The sequence below is a fragment of the Equus asinus genome, chromosome 22, assembly GCF_041296235.1.
Source record: "Equus asinus isolate D_3611 breed Donkey chromosome 22, EquAss-T2T_v2, whole genome shotgun sequence".
Lineage (NCBI taxonomy): Eukaryota > Metazoa > Chordata > Mammalia > Perissodactyla > Equidae > Equus > Equus asinus.
Genome location: NC_091811.1, coordinates 15,338,117 through 15,357,424, shown reverse-complemented (window position 1 = coordinate 15,357,424; position 19,308 = coordinate 15,338,117). Strand labels below are relative to the sequence as shown.

The window sequence follows — 19,308 nt, the reverse complement described above, 5'->3', positions numbered from 1 at the left end:
CCTGCCTGGGGGCCTCAGAGAGCCAAGCCAGAGCCCCTCCCCACCACCCTGTCCCCCCAATCAGGCTCCTGTACTGAGAACCGCCACCAAGTGATAGTGGCCCCGGCCCTGGCGTCTGAGGCCCCGGGAAAGCTGGAGGGGCGGCTGCCCTGGGCCTGCCGTTTGCCAGAGTCTCCAGGTTCATAGGACCTAAGCCAGGGTGCGGCCTCAGTCGTGGTGGCAGCAGCTGCTCCTCCTTCCCTCCTTCTTCCATACCCCCTACCCTTCCACTTCCCCCTCTTCCTCCTCCTCCCAGATTTCATCGTGGTGATTTTCAAAGATACGCAAAAGTGAAAAGAATGTTCTACCGTAGCTCCACGTCCCGTCACCCAGACTCGACAACTGACATGTCGGAGCCAGTCCTGTTCCGTCTGCACCTCCCCCACTTCCCCCCCGACGTCCCAGACGTCACGTCATCTGTGCATGTCTCAGGGTGTACCTGGAAACTTCAGGATCCCTTTTTAGAAAACATCATGGCACTACCTTTATTCACCTAGAAACAATGAACAGTCATGCCTTAACGTCATGAAATAACCAGGGAGTTTCACAGTTCCCCAGTTGACCCATAAACTGGTTTTTTTTAAAGTTTGTTTGGATCGGAATCCAAATTAGGTCCAAATATTAAAATTGGTTCATTTGTCTCCCTAGTCTCTAAGCTACCTTGTCAGTCTCTCCTTTTTCTTATTCTGTTGGAGGACCCGGCCGTCTGTCCTGCAGTTTCTCTGGGTTTCTGATTACAGCCTTGCGATGTTGTTTCACATGTTCTCCTGGTACTTGGATCTAGAAGCTTGATCAGACTCAGGTTTGATTGTGATGCAAGAGTATTTCATGGGTGGTGGTGTGGGCAGCACAGGCTCCCCGACAGCCTACCCACTGAGAAGCTGGCAGGACTCTCCCTAGCGACTCAGAGCGTCGAGAAAGGAGGCCCGGGCGGGACTGCGGGGGGCCAGAGCTGGGGTCCTGCTCAGGCCTCTCCAGACCAAACCCCCTAACCCCCGGGCACCTGTTGCCAGGGCAGGTGCCCCCCTAGTCTCCTCCTGAGAGCCCAGCCCAGTGTGGGCAGGGGAGGCTCCAAACACTTGACTTAGCAAGGAAAACCAGGGCTGGAACTGGTCTGAGTCTCATCAGGAAATCAGATTGAGCTGAAAGGAACCGGGTAGCAGGAAGAAGCCTTGAAGGGCTGTGCTCTCCCTGCCCTGCTTCCCATCCCCCCGCTGACGGGGAAGCCTTGGCTCTTGCACATCCGACCAAGGGAGCAGGGGGCAGTGGAGGGGCCCCTGCAGCCTCTCTCACCATCAGTGACCTAGTTTTTAGCTCTGGATTCAAAGTACCTGTGTACAAGCTCACCAGGATCACTCTCCCCTGCCTGGAAGAACTCCCAGATTCTTCTCTGAGGAATAGCCCAGAGCCAGGGTGCAAGCCGTGAGGATGGTGGCGCATCTGTAGGTGAAGTCCCACGGGGACCAGCCACCTGAGCGTCGGCTTTAATGTGAGCTGTCTTGCCAGGAGTGGGACAGGTGTGCCCTGAGCCAGCCCCCTCCCTGCCAGCTGTCCCTCACGGGGCCTAGCATGAGTCCCTGCGAGCCTGTCAGACATCCTCGGTCTGATCGATGTTAGCTAGGTGAAGACATGGGGGTAACTGAGTGCCCATGCCTGTGCTGCGGCTGGGGGAGAGGCTCCAGCCCTTATGGGGCCTGAGGATTACAGGAACCAGTGCTGCTGGGCCCTGAGAGAGAGCCCGTCCCCTGCGTTATCAGTGGCCCCACGGTTGTCCTGCTCAGCCCCGGACCCTTGGGAAGTGGGGCCTCCGGCTTAGCCTCGGGTTTCAGGCCAAACCCTCTGGCCCACAGAGGCAGGCTTCTGAGCCACGTGCGCACCTGCCCCTTCCTTCCACCAGGTGATCTTGTTACACGAGGACAAGACTCGCCACTACAGCCCAAGAAGGAAGGCGAGGCCCTCATCCGGCAACCTTCCTTCTGGCTCAGGACCGTCTCAGTTGGTTCTAAAGGAGCCCCTAAGACCAGTGGTCCCTGCAGCACTGGTAAACAGCCCCTGCTTCCCACCCAGGATGCAGTGATAACGCAAATGGGCACTGCTCATTGAGCCACCTCTCTCTCTCCTTGCGGTAGCAACCCTGCCAAGTCACAGTAGTCATGAACTCTGGCTGCCCAGTGCTGTTCCAGACACTATGTGTTAGCTCCTTTAACCCTCGCCCTGGCCCTGGAGGTGCTGACTCTTATCCTGTGCATTTCACAAGTGAGGAAGCAGGGGGACAGAGAGGTTAAGCAGTTTGCCCAAGGTCACATTGCTAGTGAGTGGCCCGCAGTCTGGCTCCCAGGCTCATGCTCCAACCCACACACTATATTGCCTCCAAAGGCACTATTCAGCCCACCACACAGGTGAGCAGGCTGGCCTGGAGATGTGGAGCCAGCGAGTACTGGCGCCAGATTGTGAATTCCAGTGTGTTGGAATCGCCTCCAGCAATCCGTGTGCCCTGGGGAGGCCAAGCGTGATGAAAGCAGAGGGACACGCTCTTCTCCTTGTCTGTGGACAGTGCAGACCAGCTGCTCCCAGGGATCTGGGTGGGTACAAACAGGGCTCTTTGCAGGGCCTAGCCAGAAGCCTAGGGCGGGAGACCAGGGCGATTGGGGTTGGACCCTGGAAGCTGCTTGCTTTCATAGTGTGGAAAGAGCAGGGCGCATGGTCAGAGATGTCCAGTTTGGACTGGAACTTGAGAGTCATCAAGTCCAACACTCCATCCAAAGGTTCCAAGCTGAAGGACACTGGGTGGGTGAGAGTGTGGGTCACCCAGGCATTGATGGGGATACTCAGTGTTATCGGCTTTTTTGGAGAACAGACTAATTATAAGAGCTCTTCCTCTCGGCAGTCTCAAAGACCAGAAGGAAAGCCTGAGGTTCAGTAAGTGACAATGCTCTGCTCTCCAGCCACTGACCACAGCCTCCCCTTCTGCACTCCCTCCCTACACGATCCATTTGGAAGACCTGTCCCACGATGCAGGTGGAGCCATTAAGAACACGGATGTCTCCAGGCTCCACAGTCATAGCCTGATCATCATTTGGTCGGAGGCCTGCCCAGGGGACCAAGTCCTGTGCCCGGGGCTGTGCAGGGAAGATGTGGAGACTTATGGAAGGCCAGGGCCTCGAGCCTACAGGCCTGGTGCACACCTCCAGCCCCACCATTCTGGGCTTCAGAGGGTCAACAGTGAGGGCACCTGCTCATCCTCTGAGGCCTTGAGGCAGAGCTGGGGGCATAGGGGCTGCTGGACAGGCTGGCGCGAGATGCCTTCCTTCTCAGCTCCACTTTACCCCCCGCCTGCGTTCCCTTCCACACAGAACTGATGGTCTCTCTGGTGCAACATCACTAACCAGATGCATTAGAAGGCAGCAGCTGGAACTGAGGTCAGGAAAATGTGCTTGCGCACATGCACACACACAGACACACACACACAGCCCCCAGTCCAGGAGTGAGCACAGGCATCTCCCCCCAGGAGGCTAACAAGCAGCAAACCTCAAAGCCTGGAATCTTCTTCCTCTGCTGCCCCCTGCCCCCTCTGAAAGAACCAAAAGCTGACCCGCCCAGGACAGCGCACAAGGTGAAGCAGGGGATCCTGAGCAATCCGCGTCCTGGCCCGTCAGCCCGGAACTGCAGAGCACTCGATCGCTTAAACCGAGCCGGTGGTGGTGGGCCTTCCCTGGACTCACACACGCAGGAGTTGTAGACCCAGGCTCCCCTTTAGAGGCAGGGGTGTGGTTAAGGCAGTTGGAGAGTGTTCCATGGTTCCTGGAGGTTCCTTCCTGCTCTCATTTCATCTTTGCCCCTCCACGTCTAACTTCTTTTTAAATCTTTAACCAGCTAAAGGCTGAAGGAAACTCCAAAGGAGAAATGCAGCGAGTCCAGCTCTAAACAAAGTGCTCCCCAGAGAGGACAGGGAGACATGGAAGAGCCGGCCTCGGAATGGCATGGTCCAGCTTGGGGCAGGCGGAGGGAGAGGCCCGACAGCAGAAGGTCCCCGAGAGCTCCCCGGAGAGGGCAGGCGGCTCACACAGGCTCGGCATCTGTGCCGGCGCGAGCCTTGCCTCCCAGCACACCTCAGCCCCTCAAAGTCACTTTCCCGGGGAGGAGGTGTTCATCGGGGACAGGAATAGCGTGTTGTTGCTGGTGCTGAAATGGTGATAAGCACAGCATCGGAAGTCTGCAAAGGGGAAAGGGAATGGGGCTTAAATTATTCACACCAGATCTTCTTTTTTAGCAAAGACTGCGTGAGAGAGCCAGATAATTCAGGCCATCTAAGCCTAAGGCCGATGACCAGGACAGATGCCACCCTGATCAAAAGAAAGGGATATTTTTAGAGTTTTGAATATGGGCTCTGAAAACTTTTATATCTTAAGCCAAATGAAGATTATGATGGATGGTTCAGGCTAAATTGGGCCTTTGTCAGGGGTTCTTTTATATTTAGGGGATGGATTTAAAAAGTGAGAAGTTCTAGAACCAATTTCTGAAAATGAGGGGACCCCAACTTGCAACACTTCCATCAAATACATCCAGACGTGGTTACCCAGGGCAGTAAGGTCTAGAATCAAGGACTGAGGCTGAAAAGCAGGTTGTAAGGTGGCTTGCCCAACTAGCTCTGAGACCTCAGGGAAGTCACTCGGCCACTCCTGGCCATCTTGGTATCCCCATCTTTTTATGGGGTGAAGTGTGAGGAGAATGAGGAAGCATTTTAGGTCTTAGGAAACGAGTCAACACATTATGTAAAGATCATAAAGTGTGGCTATAATTATCATTTACATCACCATCAACATGACCAAGCTCCTTTGAGAAGGAACCTAAATAAATGGAGTTATTCTTAGGGCTCTTGCTCCCAAGCTGGGCCACTTCCTCTATAGAAGCTGCTGGTGCAGGAGGGCTGGAGGCAGCTGGGTGCCACTGCCCAGAGTTTGACTGTGTCCTCCCGTCGCTCATTTCTCACCCGCACATTACTTTGTCAGTATTCCCCCAGTTGCCCAGCAGGGTGGTCAGAGCCTCATCTGTTGCTGGCACTTTGACCTCTGAGCCAGCTGCCCACATGGTTCAAAGGAATGGGTCCTGCAGTCGGGGCTTTGAGGGCCCACCTCCTCCCCATCACAGCGAGAGAGCCCTTCCTCAGCTGGTAGGTTCGGTGCAGTGGATGTAGGGAATGGGCACAATGGCTCTTGCCAGGGTCTTCGGGAAGCAGGAGACAAATATCCCCAAGAGCTGGCCTTGAGATGGCTGCACGAGAGACCCATGCAGTCATCCTGTGCTCTGCCTCTCCCAGCTGGGGCCTGCTGATGTCATTCGGAAATGACGGGCTGAAATCGCCTCTGTTCCCACGCCCAGACAACCACACAGCTGCCTGACGGAATGTGGTCCCTCTTCTTCCAAGACCCTGGCACCCTTCTCTTTGGCCTTACTTCGTTCAGGGGCTGTGCAGAAGGGACTGCCAGGCGCTTAGAGATGAACTCTCCACCCCCTCCTTAGCCATAGAGAGAAAGACACCTGCCTGAGGCCACACAGCCAGGAGCTGGCCAAGCCTGGTCAACACCCAAGGTTTGGTCTGGGGCTTTTCCCTCTGTTCCAGGCAGGCTTTGTTCCCTCCTGCTGGATGCCTCCAGCACAGGGGATGGGCGCTGGCCCCTCTTGCTCCTGGGACTCAGGCCCCATGGTTTGCATTCTAGGTGAGAAATGAAGCACTGAGGTGAGAATTGGGGTCAGTTACCCTGCTGCTGCCTGGTCCACTTGGAAGTGAAGGGTGCTGGCAGTGCAGCAGAAATCAGCTCTGTTAGTGCATCAGAGAAAGTGTTTTGGCCTCTTTGGAGAAAAGTTCCACTCCGTTGAGTGCAGGTGGCTGATCGCCCACTGGGGGAGCTCTCTGTCTCCCGCCCCCAGCTGGGGCCCGGAGCAGGGCTGACGAGGAGGGTCAGACTGTGTGTGTGTGTTGAGGAGGGCAGGGGAGGGTTGGTAGACAGCATCTGTTTGCATCCCAAATCCAGGAGTTTGGGGGATTATACACTGCCTCTCCGTCGTTTGGCTCCCTGCTTCCTTTGCTGGGCAGATGCCGGCCTTAACCGAGTCCCTGGAGGAGACAAGTTGTGCTGCAGTCCTGCTCCCTAACGAGGCACAGTGAGGGCCCTGGGAGCTGAGCCCCGGAGGGAGGGCAGCTCCGCACGGAGGCGCTGCACCGCGGCATCCTTCCACACGTGGTCCTGAAGCCCGTGTGCACAGGCAGGTGTCTTCCTTCCCAGCGACATCGCACGCCCGGTGATGTTCAAATGGATCTCCCTCCACAAGCACACACCCACCAGGGATGGCCTGGCAGTGGGCTGGCCCTCGAGGAGAGCCACAGCCTGTGAGAAGACAGCCAACAGGGGCCTGGTAACAGGCAGCAGTCAGTTACTTCCCCACGTCCAAATCATTCAGGCAGCAGCGTCCCCCCAGTTCCCTGGGGCAGCCATGTCCCTGGGGGAGTCTGCTCCTCATCCCTCCAGCCAGCTGGCCTGGCCCTGCTGTCCACTGTGGGTCCTGCTCTCTCGGCCCATTCAGACAGAACTCGGCAGTCCCGGCTGGAAATCCAGTGGACGCCTGTCTTTGGCTTGTAGCTCTGGAACTATGTTCTCTTCCCGTGAGCCCCCACCATGTGACCTTAGGACCCCCATCATTTTGGCTTGGCCTTTGGGCGGCCTCAGCTGCACTCTCTTGATGTGTTGCTTGGCCTCCTGCCTCCCCGTCACCCAGTGTGCTTCCTCCTCTGCCCTCTTCCAGCTTCCCCTCAGTCAGCGACCAGCTTTCCTCAGCCCAGCCCTGGTCCTCTTCTCTGCTCCCAGCCCCTTGGGCCAGAACTGATGTTAGCACCAGACATCAGCCAGAGCGCCTCCTCCTGTAGAGCCCCCCAGGTGGAGTGGCTGAGTCCCAGCATCTGGCGCGGCTGTGGCTGGAACCCCCAGCTGGGAGCCTGGGCTGGGGCCAGGAGGGGTGGAGGTCACCTTCGTCCTCCCAACAGTGACATCTTACAGGAATGGCTTGAGGCTCCCGAATCCACATCCTCTCTCCTGCATCTGCCCTCTGAGCCCCGGCTGCCTCCAGCTGGTGGTTGATTGCCAGAAAATAATGCACCCTGAGGTCATGGCCGCTGAAACAGCTGGCTGCATGTTTTCCTGCTTGGCCTGGGTTGTTCTGAGCTCCCTGACCCTCCCACGGCCGGCCTGCCTGCCCTGCCATCCTCTCACCTGCAGCCAGCTGGGAGCTGGGCTGGCCTCTTCTCCCTGTGACTCACCCCTGGCAGCATCCCGCTTCCCCTTCTCTTTTCCTGTTGCCATGCTGCTCTGAGAGAAGGCCGGGCCCTCTGCCCATCCCTACCTGCGCGGACACCGAGCCTCCATTTCCAGCCTGATTTCCATCTCTAGCTGTGCAGAATGGCAGAGGTCCAGAGGAGGAAAGCTTCAGCGAAGCTCCCTTCTTTGTGGCAGAATCAGTTCAATGGAGAAATTCTGAAAGTCCATTTGTTCTTAAAAAGTTCTTAAAACTTCCCTCCCGGAAGGCACCAGCTGGTGCCACGCTGCCCTGGCTCGTGTGCTCTGGTGAGTCTGCCCCAGAAGCTATATCTGGGGCCCAACTTGCCCCCGTGCACTGGGAGTCCATCTGAAGACTCAGTTTCTAATTAATCCCTGCAGCGTCACAGTGAGAAATACTTCTGCAGACTGCCTGCAGAGCCTCTCATTAAAGAAAGTATTGGTTTGGTTCAGAGAGTGCTGTGCTGTTCCAGCTTCGTTTTGGATCTATAGTTTTAGAAAATAGCCAGCTTTGCTTCTAGTTCAAACTGTTCCATTAAAAAATTAAAGGAAAAAAATTTGGTAGATGGGTTGGAGGGAGACGAATGTTTGAGTCCTGTGCTTGCCACGCTGCTTGCTCCTCTGTCCTGGCTCCCGTTTGGCGTGTTTGGAAGTGGCACGGTTCTTACCGAGGGCTCGGGCGGCAGAGGCTACAGGAGCCTTCTTTGAAATTCCCATCAGTGGTTTCTGTCAGACCAAGACTCAGGTGGTGGCTTCTGGAAAGACTGGGGGCAGCCTGAGGGCAGGGGCAGACCAGTCACGAAGGCCAGGGTGGGGCTGGGGGCCGGGGAGGAGTTGGGTTGGGGTGGGTTCCGTTCACACCAAAGTGCACAGGCACTGTGAGGACGGAACAAGACCCAGGTCAGAGCAGGAGGGCGAACGAGGATCCAAGTGTGCAGAGACGGGGAGCGGGCCAAGCAGGAGACCCCAGAGTCAGGCAGAGGCTCAGAAGCAAGGGTGACAGCAGAGTGGTCCCAGCTCGGGACTCCTGGCCCCTGGGAGGGCTCTGTGGAGGCCTTGCCCGAGCTGAGAAGTGATGGCCAGCAGCTGGGCAACACGGCCCAGGCAGGGGCGCGTAGGGAGCAGAGGCCCAGGCCCGAGGCTCCTGTGGGCGGGGCACTGTGTGCACACGCGCAGGGGGCGGTGCACAGCTTGTGCTGACAATTCCTAGACTCTGAGACAAGATGAGGCTGAGTGAGCACAGCCGAGGGAGCAGGCAGACAGGCATTGGAGCCGAGGCTGTGACCCAGCACGGGTGTGGAGGGGCAGGGCGAGCGGGCTGAAGTGCTGCTGTACCACGCCTAGCCGGGCCCCTGACCCCTGCCCCAGGAGGGCAGCTTGCCCAGAGAGGCCTCCTGGAGCACGCCCGGCCTGCCTGCTGCCGCTGGGGGCCGGGGACTGAGTGGGGGCTGATGAGGGATCCCTGGGGGCCCAGACAGGGGTTCCCTGGCTTTCCCTCTTGTCTCTTCGTCAGCACCCTCTCCTTCCTCCCTGACACCCATCTCCACCTAACCTGCTGAGTCCACCCTGAGTGAGTTCAGCAAGCCCACCCATCCGCCGTCGGCTGCTCAGGGACGATAGCACACGGTGGGGACCGCACGGGGCTCTGCAGCCCGAATCCATTGGGTCAGTTCCGGGCTCAACCATGTTCCTGCTGTGGGGCGTCTGACGAGCTGCTTGGCCTCTTTGCCCACGTGTAGTCGTGGATGCTGGGAGGCTGGCCCTCGAGCTCACACGGCAGAGATGAGTGATGCTGTGCTCAGCTCCTAGGGGGCTGGGGGTGGACATAGGATGCTGTCACGAGAGGCTGGCACCTGGAGAGCTGCTGACCATCGGCCCTTCTCATCCCTGAGTGCCGTACTGTGCGCCGGGGTCTCAGGCTGGCAGGCAGGCACTGACTCTGCCAAAGAAGGCAAATGTGGCATTTTTTCGATGGAAGGGCCACTTTCCACTGCTCCTACTCTAGAAGAACTGCATTTGCTCTGCTCTTGAGAAGCCAGGGCAGCATGCTGGAGTTAGGGGATGGCCTCCTAAGCCACAGGAATGCATTCCGAGGGCCCTCAAGGGGACGGCGCGCTCTGTGGTAGAGCGTGTCTCCCGCCCCCATGGTTAGCTGGGAGAGACAGACAGCATGGGGGCCAGTAAACACCCACTTAAGATGAAATATGACTCCTCAAATTACACAGTTTCTGTGAGTTTTTTACTGACTTCTGTTTAATAATTCAAAACAAACACCAAATCCAATTTAAAAGAAGGCAAGATGTAGCTCCAGAAGCTTCTTCAGTCTTCCTAGAGTCAACCTATTGGAACCGGGAAGGCGCCTGGCGGCCTGACGGAGCTGGTGCTGGAGGACAGCTGGCACGGGAATTCTGGGTGGGGACACAGAGGGCACAGGGGGAGGCTGGAGCCCCGGCCTGTGTGGAGGGAGCTGGAGGCAGGAGCGAAGGAAGGCTGCGCACACCTGCACAGCCAGTGAGCACCGGGGGAGTGCGAGACGGTGGGTGGACCGAGGGCATCAAAAGAGGCTTGGTAGGGTGAAGGCAGAGAGGCCGAGGTGAGGCATTTTCAGAGCTCATGGCCTCTCGTGGCAAAACCCCGCCAGCCTGGCCCCATTGCCTAGGCTCCAGAGGCAGGGCACCAGGACCCTCAGTGCTGGAGGATCCCAGTGAGCATGACCTGCCTCCCAGGGACTGTCGCACAGTAGCATGACTCAGGGCCACCCCCGCCCAGGTGAGTCACACACCTGCAGCCCTCCCGCTGCCGAAGCTGCTGCCTGGAGCCAGCACCTGTGCCCACTGAGCACCCAACCGATCTGCTCCCTGGCACCCCACCCTCGGTGCCCCAGAGCCCCAGCTTGGCCCTGCTTCCATCCCAGGGTGTCTTTACAGCTGGAGTTCCTCAGGCAAGGGGCGTCTCCACGTGCACCATGGCCTCTGGGGGCGCTCCTCCCCTCCTGACAACTCCGCTGGTTGGATAGATGCTGGATGCTTCGAAACACCTTTGAGGGGCTGGCATGTACTAGTTTCGCCTGCCATTAAACCTGGGATGTGGTCCAGTCACTCTCCCTTCCCATCATCCCTCCTCCCCAGCCCAGCTTTAACTGCACTGTGGCGGTGACTTCCCGGGGGAGCAGCACGACACTGCCACGTCTTCAGGACTGCCATCCATCTGTGCGTGACTCGCAGCTGACAGCGGCAATATATCGAGAAGCCGCTCCCTCCCCCACAGAAGAAAGATGGCAAAATGCCACCCTCCTGGCTGGCAGTGGCCTGCATCTTCCCATTCAGTGACAGGCACTCGTCACCTCTTCCTCCCATGCCACGGAGGGCACATGGGGCACCCAGGAAGCCTGGGAGGGACCGGTGGTCACTGCATGCCGGGTCCTGTGGCAGGAGGAGAGCTGGCCTCAGAGCACCGCAGCAGGACAGTGGAGTGGAGGGCGATGTGGAGCCTGCAGGAAGGGCAGCTATGTCAGAGAGGAGCTGCCGGCCAGGCACGGCCCCAGGGCCCTGTGGTGTGTGCGTTAGGGAGGGACACCCTCCCGCATGGAGGTCAGTGTCAGTGCAGCGGTGCTCCATCTGATGGCTGGGCAGCTCCCAGGAGGGCAGCCACCTGGCCCGGACAGCTGAGCCTGCCGCTAGCTGATGAGTCCAGCTCACCTCGTGCTGCCACCCGTGAGCTCTGGGAGCAGGAGGCAGGCAGATCAGATCGCTATGAGGCATGATTCTCCTCCCCTTGGGTCCTCTCAACCACAGGGGTAGGCGGGGCAGGCCATGTTCCATTATCCCCAGGCACTGGCTCAGTCCCACAGGCATGGCCGATGCTGGGTGTGTTGTCCATTGTGGATGGGGAAGGCTGAAATCCAGTTCACCCAACTCGCTAAGCCACATTTTTCTCACGGGAGCACATTTTTCTAATTCACACCAAGGTGCCAGTGGCTGTCCATCTAGAGCCAGGAAGCGTCGGCGCCTGGCCTCAAACCCAAGTCAACCAATGTTCCACCAGCGTTCTTCAGGTCCGAGGGCCAGCCACAGACCTCTCCTCAGCCTCCGGCCTCGGCTTACATACCATTCAGTACCTTCCATAGACCCAGGCACATGGGGCCTTGCCTGGGGCCCCACGCGGCCCACCTTCATCCAAACCCCTCCCCATGGCATGATGGGTCCCTAGGGCCCAGCGATCTTCTGGAACCTGCAACTCCCATCCCTGCTTTAGACCTCATCCCCGGGACCCAGGAGCTGGGAACGCCCTGCCCTGTGCAGGCAGCCCAGGCCCCCATCCAGAGCCTGCACAGCTGTCCTGGGGCTGGTGTGTGCCCCACACTCCACCACATCCAACTCTTCACATCTGGGGGCCACTGGAGGGCATGGGGGATGGACAGAGCTTGGCCCTGCAGGCCCGAGGCCTCTCCCGGTGCAGCACCAGGCCGGGGCAGGAAGGGAAGATGAGGAACAGCACCTTCTGTCCTCTTGCCTCAGGCCCCACAGGGATAGGGGCAGGCCTGGAAGCTTCCCTGCCCCGGGGGTGGGCGGCTCCGATGCTAGGAGACCATGGGCTCAGTAAATGTCTGGGGAGACCGGAAGTGGGCTATTCACTTAACTTGAGAGGAAGCTTGGCTCCTGCGTGGAAAGCCCTTTCTCCATGAGAAGAGCTGCCCTCTTCCCCTGTTTCTTAAGCCCTGCCCATCCCAGGCCCCTGCTGGGCTCTGGGAGGTGGTCAGGCATGGCCTACAGGCCCAGGGATCAGTGTTGCCTCCGAACTGGCCAACAGCCCCCTGGCCTCCCCACCTCCACCCCCGTCAGCCCTGGTCAGCCCCTGCCAGCTGTCTCCCTCCTGCTCACGTTCCTGGCCCTGGAGTCTCTGATTTCACCCAGAGGCTGGGCCTTGCCTAGAATCCAGAGACCGAGTGACCACAGCTGCCGCCCTGGTGTGGCCAGGCAGGCAGTGCTGAGGGGTAAGAAGGGTCACCAGCCCGTGCTCTGAGCGGGGGTGCTGAGCTTCCCCAGCAGGGACCCGGTTTGGGCAACAGCATCCCCTCCTCCTTCCTCCTTCCCCCTCCCCCTTTTCCCTCTTCCCTACCTGAAGCCTGGAGCCTCTAGCTCCCTGGCCCCGCCCAGCCATGTGGGTCTGACAGACAGGCCTTTCTGACCTGGGGAGGGATGCAGGCCGGTCCCCTCGCAGGTCCCTGCAGAGCCTCCTGACTGTGAACCCCGGGGAGTGGGGAGGGAGGCAGGCCACTCGTCCCTGCAGCAGGGCTGGGAAGTGTGCAGAGTGTGCCTGCAGGGGGCCAGGCAGTGGGGGGATTTAGAAGCCCCTGGGGGCCATGAGGGGCGGAAGAGGACACACCATCGCCCGGGTCTCCGCTGTGGCTCTCTCTGAGCCTTGGTTGCAGCTGCGCAGGCAGATCCTACACTCCAGCCACATCTTCTCTTTCCACTCCCTGAACCCAAACGCCCGTGCTCTCTGCACGCTCCAGTCTTCGCGCGTGCTCTCCCCCTCTCTGGCATGCGCCTCCCTCCTTCACCTGGCAAATGCCCATTCATCCTTAGAGATGCCACACAGGAAGACTTCTCTGACTGCCCTCCCCCACCAGGAGCTTCCCAGAGTTTCTAGAGCTTGTCTGTAGTAGCATTTATAACACAGCGCTGTAACTACTTACTTCTCTTCCCCACGCCCCGTCACTAACTTTGAGGGCAAGAGCTGTCTAATTCATGGTACCTGGCCTGTAGTAGTTATTGCATCAACATTGAGTGGGTGGGTGGATTAAGGAACCAACAGCAGACCAGTGAGTAAGGGGCTGGTAGGGAACTCCGGGCCAGCAGCCGGGAGAGGGGGTATGCCCAGAACAGCTGGGAAGAGGAGGATGGGGTGGGTGATGGGTGTCCCTGACAGAGACTGCTGGGGGAAACATTTGTCATATGTCCTGAGGGGCTATCTGCCTACCCAGGCCTGAGCCGAGGTGACCATCTCCTCTCCTTGCTCCTAGTATTTCTGCCTGTTGCTGGTGATCTTCCTCGTTGAGCTGGTGGCGGGGGTCCTGGCCCACATGTACTACCAGAGGGTGAGTGGAAGAGTTCTCCTCCTACATTGCCCACCAGAGCAGGGGGCTGCAGCATGGGGCAGGGATGCACAGTGATGGGGAAGCTGAGGCAGCAACACACGGGCTGGTCCTGTCTCCTAGGCCCCCACAATCCTTACCACATCCTGGTCCCGCTGTTTGTCCCCATTCCAGCATTCTCTGCTCCATCTGTTGACGCTGATGTCTTCACCATGGGAGGCTGGGAGTGGGAGCTTCCCATGGGAAGGGGGGTGGTCCCTCTTCCCTTCCAGGAAGAGGTAGAGGTGCATTCGTCTGTCAGACATCGCAGGAGAAAGGCTGGGCCGGGGCCACATGCCAGACTATGATGACAGCCCCAGGCCTCATCTGCCTGCACTGGACAGGATGGAGTGGCCAGTCAGATCCCCTCCCCCGGGTACTCTGTGAATCAGGCGTTTGAGGTCGTGGCCAGGTTGATATTCAGCTAGTAGAGGCGCTTGACCTTGAACCCCTGACTGTGGTTGTTTTAAGCGCCTCTACGGCCAGTGGGTGCCCAAGGATAACGATTGTGACTATGTTGAATATCACCTCATAATCAAAATGAAAATCAGCAGATAGTTAAAAGCCCCCTGTGCCTCTCCTCCCCGTGCCTTCCCGCCAGCTGCGAGCTGGCTCCCCCTGCAGCCTGTCGCCCTGCCCGTCAAGCCTCGGCCCTGCGGTGGGGCCCAGCTCTCACAGCATCCTCTCTGTGAACTCGTCTCCTGTGCCGTCTCCTGCTATGGTCCCGTCACGCTGTTTGGGAACCTCTGCCATCACTCCACTGGCAGCCCCTGGTGTTGTAGGGTTGGCTTGTGCGGCTTTGGAGAGGCTGGGACCAGGATCGGGTGGGCGGTCTGCTGATGCCACCTCCCTGTCACCCTCCTCAGCTGAGCGATGAGCTGAAGCAGCACTTGACTGGGACTTTGTCTGAGAACTATGGGCAGCCCGGAGCGGCGGCGATCACAACGTCGGTGGACCGTCTACAGCAGGATGTAAGCCCCTGCCCTGTGGGCTTGAAGGCCACACAGACATGGCATCAAGTCCTGACCCTTCCTGTCTCTGTGACCCTGGGCAAGTTACTTACCTTCTCTGAGCTTCATTGGCCGCATCTCTAAAATGAAGCCTCATTGGGTGTGTGTGAAGCCCGCACTGGTGGTCTGGTGGGTAAGATTCGGTGCTCTCACCGTCGAGGCCCGGGTTCCTTTCCCTGTCAGGGACCCACACCACCCGTCAGTCTGTTGGTTGTCATACTGTGGTGGCTGCATGTTGCAGTGATGCCGAAAGCGCTGCTACAGGGATTTCAAATACCAGCAGGGTCACCCATGGTGGGCAGGTTTCAGCGGAGCTTCTGGAATAGACAGACTAGGAAGGAGGACCTGCCCACCCACTTCTGAATAACTGGCCATGAAACCCTGTGAACAGCAGCAGAGCATTGTCTGATAGAGCGCTGGAAGGTGAGAGGATGGCAAGAGAAGACCGGCACGTTCCTCTCTGCTGCACGCAGGGGCGCTGGGATCCAGTCAGTGGTGCTAACAGCAGGGTGTGTGAGCATCAGATATGGGCACATATGCAGAAGTCCCCACCCACCGTGAAAAGTGCTTACGGTGGCCACTAGCCACGTGTGGCTACTTAGATTTAAACTAAACACAAAATTCCGTTCCTCAGTCACGCTAGCCACATTTCAGCGCCCAATAGCCGCGTGTGGCTAGTGGCCCCCAAATTGGACAGCACTGATGTGGGGCATTTCCATTGCTGCATAAAGTTCTGTTGGACCACATGGCTCCAGGATCCTGATGGTTCCACGTCTGGAAATTTGAGACAGCCCCACCTGCCCACTCTGGCCCCCTTCTTCCTGCCACCTCCCTCCCTCTCCCCCTGTGGGCTCTGCTCCATCCTGTATCTACAAACCTCACCCTGGGCCTGCAGCCTTCATCTTAGAGCCAGAACACCAGGCACGTAGAGGGAGTAGAGAGTGGTGGGCTCTGAATTCTAGGGGCATCTTAGTGCAGCTGGGGAGGCACCTTCCCCGTCTCCCCAGGACTGGCTCAGCTCCCAGCCGGCTCTGAACGGAGGGATCTCTTGTCCTCTGATGCAGTGGCTGAGGCACCCGTGTGCACACACACTCACACCCACATCCTCAGCCCAGCTACACCCCGCTGGCCAGCCCTGGCCAAAGCTGAGTCCTCTCTTGCTGGGCCTCCCACGTGAGGAGCTGTGCCCTCGGGGCCTTACTCAGGAAGCCCGAGATACAACAGGTCACTGCAGTCAGTGCTAGGCTGGGGTCCCTCTGAGCGGAGAGCAGGGCTGGGGAGGCTGGACTCCCCAGGACTGGAAGGGCCAAGGAGGAGGCCTGGGCAGAGAAGATGGGAAGGGCAGGCCAGGAACAGGGAACAGCATGAGGAAGGGCACAGCTGGGAGCGAGCGCTGGGCTACTGCCAAGGCCTCCATGGGCACCAGACCACGTGGACACAGGCCCTCACATGTGCTAGGAACCATGAGAACTGTGGGGCCTGAGGGACCTTGGGCCCAGGCCCGTGTCTTAGGCATGAGGAAACCGTGCCCCAGCAAGGCAGTGGCTTCAAGCCAGGCCAGCATCTGGGCTCTGGGCCACACCCCACATGTGTGAAGGACCCGGTGTGCCCGTGTCCACACAGCCATGATAACGGTCCTGGGTGTCTCTTACTAACCACTTCCTCGGTGCAGGGCTCTCTTCTAAGTGCTCTCGCAACTCTCCTCTTACAGTCCTCACCACACCCAACGTGGAGGGACTTTGTTGTCCCCACTTCACAGGTGACGGAACTGAAGCCGAGAGAGGCTATATTGCCTGTCCAGGTGACACACACGTGCACAGACACAGACGCACAGTCCTGCGTGACTCCTAGCACAGCTGTGCTGTTCCCAGCTCTATCTGCTGTTCCGTTCTGCCTGACCCCATGGGGCTGCCCCTCTCCCTTGTGGGACTTTTCCTGGCCTGTGAGCAGAGCCATCGGCCCCTTCCTGTTTGGTGCCTCACACGCCCCCGTCGTCTCTGCTCCTAGATGACAGGGAATGAGAGGCTCTGGGAGGGCGGGAGCCCAGGGTCCAGCTTCACTCCTGGCAGGCCGGCACAGGTATTGACAAACGCCATTAACTTCCCTGCATGCACCCCGCCCTGGAGACAGCCTCACGGTGGCCTGGGCTGCGGCCCACGTAGGGACTTTGCATCTCAGTCCTCCAACTCAGACGGCAAGAAAGAACCAATTTCCTGTTGTCCTGTCCTTGGATCGCCTTAGACAGGGGCTGGCGCGTCCCTGCCCTGGAGGGGCACCCAAGACGCAGTCACCCCGGCCCCTCTGGCCAGTACGGATCTGCCTGCCCGTGGCCGCTGGGACACCCTCTGTGTCCCTGCAGGTCTGGGCTCTGAGGCTGCAAGGCCTGCCTGGAGGCCCAGAACCTTTGGCCGGGCTGGGTCCCTGTCCCTAGGGCCCTGGCTGCCCAGGAAACCGCCCCCTTGTGGTTTGGGCCCTGCCCTGGGCTCGGCTACCCAGTAGCACACAGCCCCTCTCTCACCCTCTCTCTCTCGGGACCCGCCTGTGTCTGTCTCCCAGCCCTTCTCGTGACAGACCCCCCTGTCCCCAGGATGCCAGCATAACCTCCCTGAAGGACTGGGGTGCGTAGAAAAGGGAGGGAACAGATGTCCTGCCAGCAGCTTCCACCCTCGTCCGGAGAAAAAGGGCCCCAAGGAGACGAGCTCGCTGCTAGGGACAGGGAGGCCGAAAGGGATGAGGCTAATAGAACACTGCCTCCTGCGGCCCCGTGCCCGAGGGGCTGCAGGAGCCCGCTGCATGCTCGTCACCTCCCTCCTCCGCCTCTCCCTACAGTTCAAGTGCTGCGGAAGCAACAGCTCGGCCGACTGGCAGCACAGCGCCTACATCCTGTCGCCAGAGGCCGAGGGCCGCCAGGTGCCCGACAGCTGCTGCAAGACGGTGGTGGTACGCTGCGGGCAGCGGGCCCACCCCTCCAACATCTACAAGGTGGAGGTGAGTGCCCAAGCTCCAGCTGGGGCATGCAGAGGGCCCAGCCGGCCACCAGGAGCCCCGGAAAGGCAGGCTCAGGCAGTGGGCAGGGGTGCAGGACACATTTATTCATTGGCCGTGAGATACCACGGGGGCCTTCAGAGGTCTCCACAAAGCTTTGGGATAAGCAGCTGCTGCTGGGAGATTCTAGGACATCATGGCCTTCCCCCGGGTCACCCAGGAAGCCAAGCCCTCTAAGTCTCTGGCCTTCCCTCAGCTGGCTGGATGCAGCCCACAGCCAGCCTTCCCTCCCCATCCTCGCCTGCCTCCAGGCCAAGGGGTATGTGACCTGCCGTTACCTTACAGGGAGGCTGTCTCACCAAGCTGGAGCAGTTCCTGGCCGACCACCTGCTGCTCATGGGGGCAGTGGGCATCGGGGTGGCCTGCCTGCAGGTGAGTTGGGGTAGAGATGGGAGGGGCTTGTCGAGAAGAGCTCCGAGCCCCTCTCCTCTTGGCTGAGATCTCAGATCGCTGACCCTTTGCACACCCAAGCCCGCCCTGCCTCTCCGCCCCTCTACTCCCCTCTCATCCCTTTGCAGCCAAGGGTGAGTCACCTGGCCACTCTCTTCCCCAGAAAACATGAAGGAAAATGCCCGGGGGCCTGGGGACAGCTTGGACTTGTAAGAGACATAGAAGGAGTGTGAGTGTGGGCTCAGGTATGTGCATGCACCCTGTGTGTGTGCGCGTGGGGGGTGTGCACAGCCTGCTGTGGTACGTGTGGGTCTGTGGTGTGTCCGCATGCATCTAGGTGTACCTGGTTGGGGTTGTGTGCACGTATATGTGTTGGGTGTGCTTGTGCACGTGTGTATACGTGTGTGCATGGACACCCTCCTTCCTCCGTGTGTATATGTGTGTGGGTGCCTGTGGGTGCATGCTCCCCTGTGTACACCCAGCCCTCTGCTCTGTTTCGCCACTCCACCTCTCCCCCAGCCACCGTCCAGGGAGTCAGCGTCACTCTCAAGGTCACTGTAGTCAAAGGCCGAGAGGAGAGGAGGTGGGAGGGCCACCTCAGGGGCTGAGGCAGACACAGCGGGCGAGGGCCCAGCATTCCCACTGCGCCCAGCACGCCGCACTCCTGCTGGGCCCAGCAGGTTCTGAGGGAGCCCAGTCCTGCCCGCCCTTCCCACTCCTGGTGCAACAAGTACCGTCTAGGGACAGGCTGCGAGCAGGGCCTCGGCCTCCGCTCCTGTGTGGCCTGGAGCAGTGCCCTCCCTGGCCCTCAGCTTCTTCATCTGCAAGATGTGGATGCCTTCTCCCACCTCACGAGAGCTAGGCAAGGACGAGGTCACGCAGGCACGTGTGACGGTACCCACGAGTGGAAGCTGGAGCTACCCAGCTTTCTGTAGACTTCGGGGGGTGTCACATGCTTTCCATGGGGTCCCCACCACCACCTGACACCTGGCCAGGTGAGTAGTAGTGTTCTCCCCATTTTATAGATCAAAAAGTTGAGACCCAGCAAGGTGGCTGACTGAGGGTCTCACCTCCTGACTGACGCCCAGGTCTCCTGGCCCTTGGTCCCTTGGTTTCCCCAGCTGCCTCCCCCAGCGCAGGGCTCTGTGGAGGAGAAGCAGGGCCACGGCGGCAGCTGGCCGGGGAGCCCTCCAGCGTGCAGCCCTTCCGGGTCGCCATGCTGCCCAGCCGCACCAGTCTGTGCCCCGGAGGATCCAGCGGCTGGCTGGCCCGCTGGGCCCTACCCTCAGGAGGGGGACCAGGCAACCCAGGGCTGGTTATTTCATTTCCAAGGCTCAGTGCCTTGTTTGTAAAATGGGGC

The 19,308-nt window shown here is 59.4% G+C and overlaps 1 protein-coding gene across 3 annotated transcripts in view; it reads left to right on the top strand.

Annotated features, from left to right (window-relative positions):
- The window catches only part of TSPAN11 (tetraspanin 11), a 74,020-nt gene that overhangs the window by 41,257 nt on the left and 13,455 nt on the right, over window positions 1–19,308 (top strand). For 2 of the 3 annotated variants that reach the window (XM_070495147.1, XM_044756198.2), the window contains exons 4-7: window positions 13,393–13,467; window positions 14,370–14,474; window positions 17,343–17,501; window positions 17,844–17,930. In XM_070495147.1, the coding sequence (XP_070351248.1) occupies window positions 13,393–13,467; window positions 14,370–14,474; window positions 17,343–17,501; window positions 17,844–17,930 (426 nt within the window). Of the gene's footprint in view, window positions 1–13,392; window positions 13,468–14,369; window positions 14,475–17,342; window positions 17,502–17,843; window positions 17,931–18,111; window positions 18,194–19,308 lie in introns of all 3 variants that reach the window. The other variant, XR_011497175.1, reaches the window with a different exon arrangement.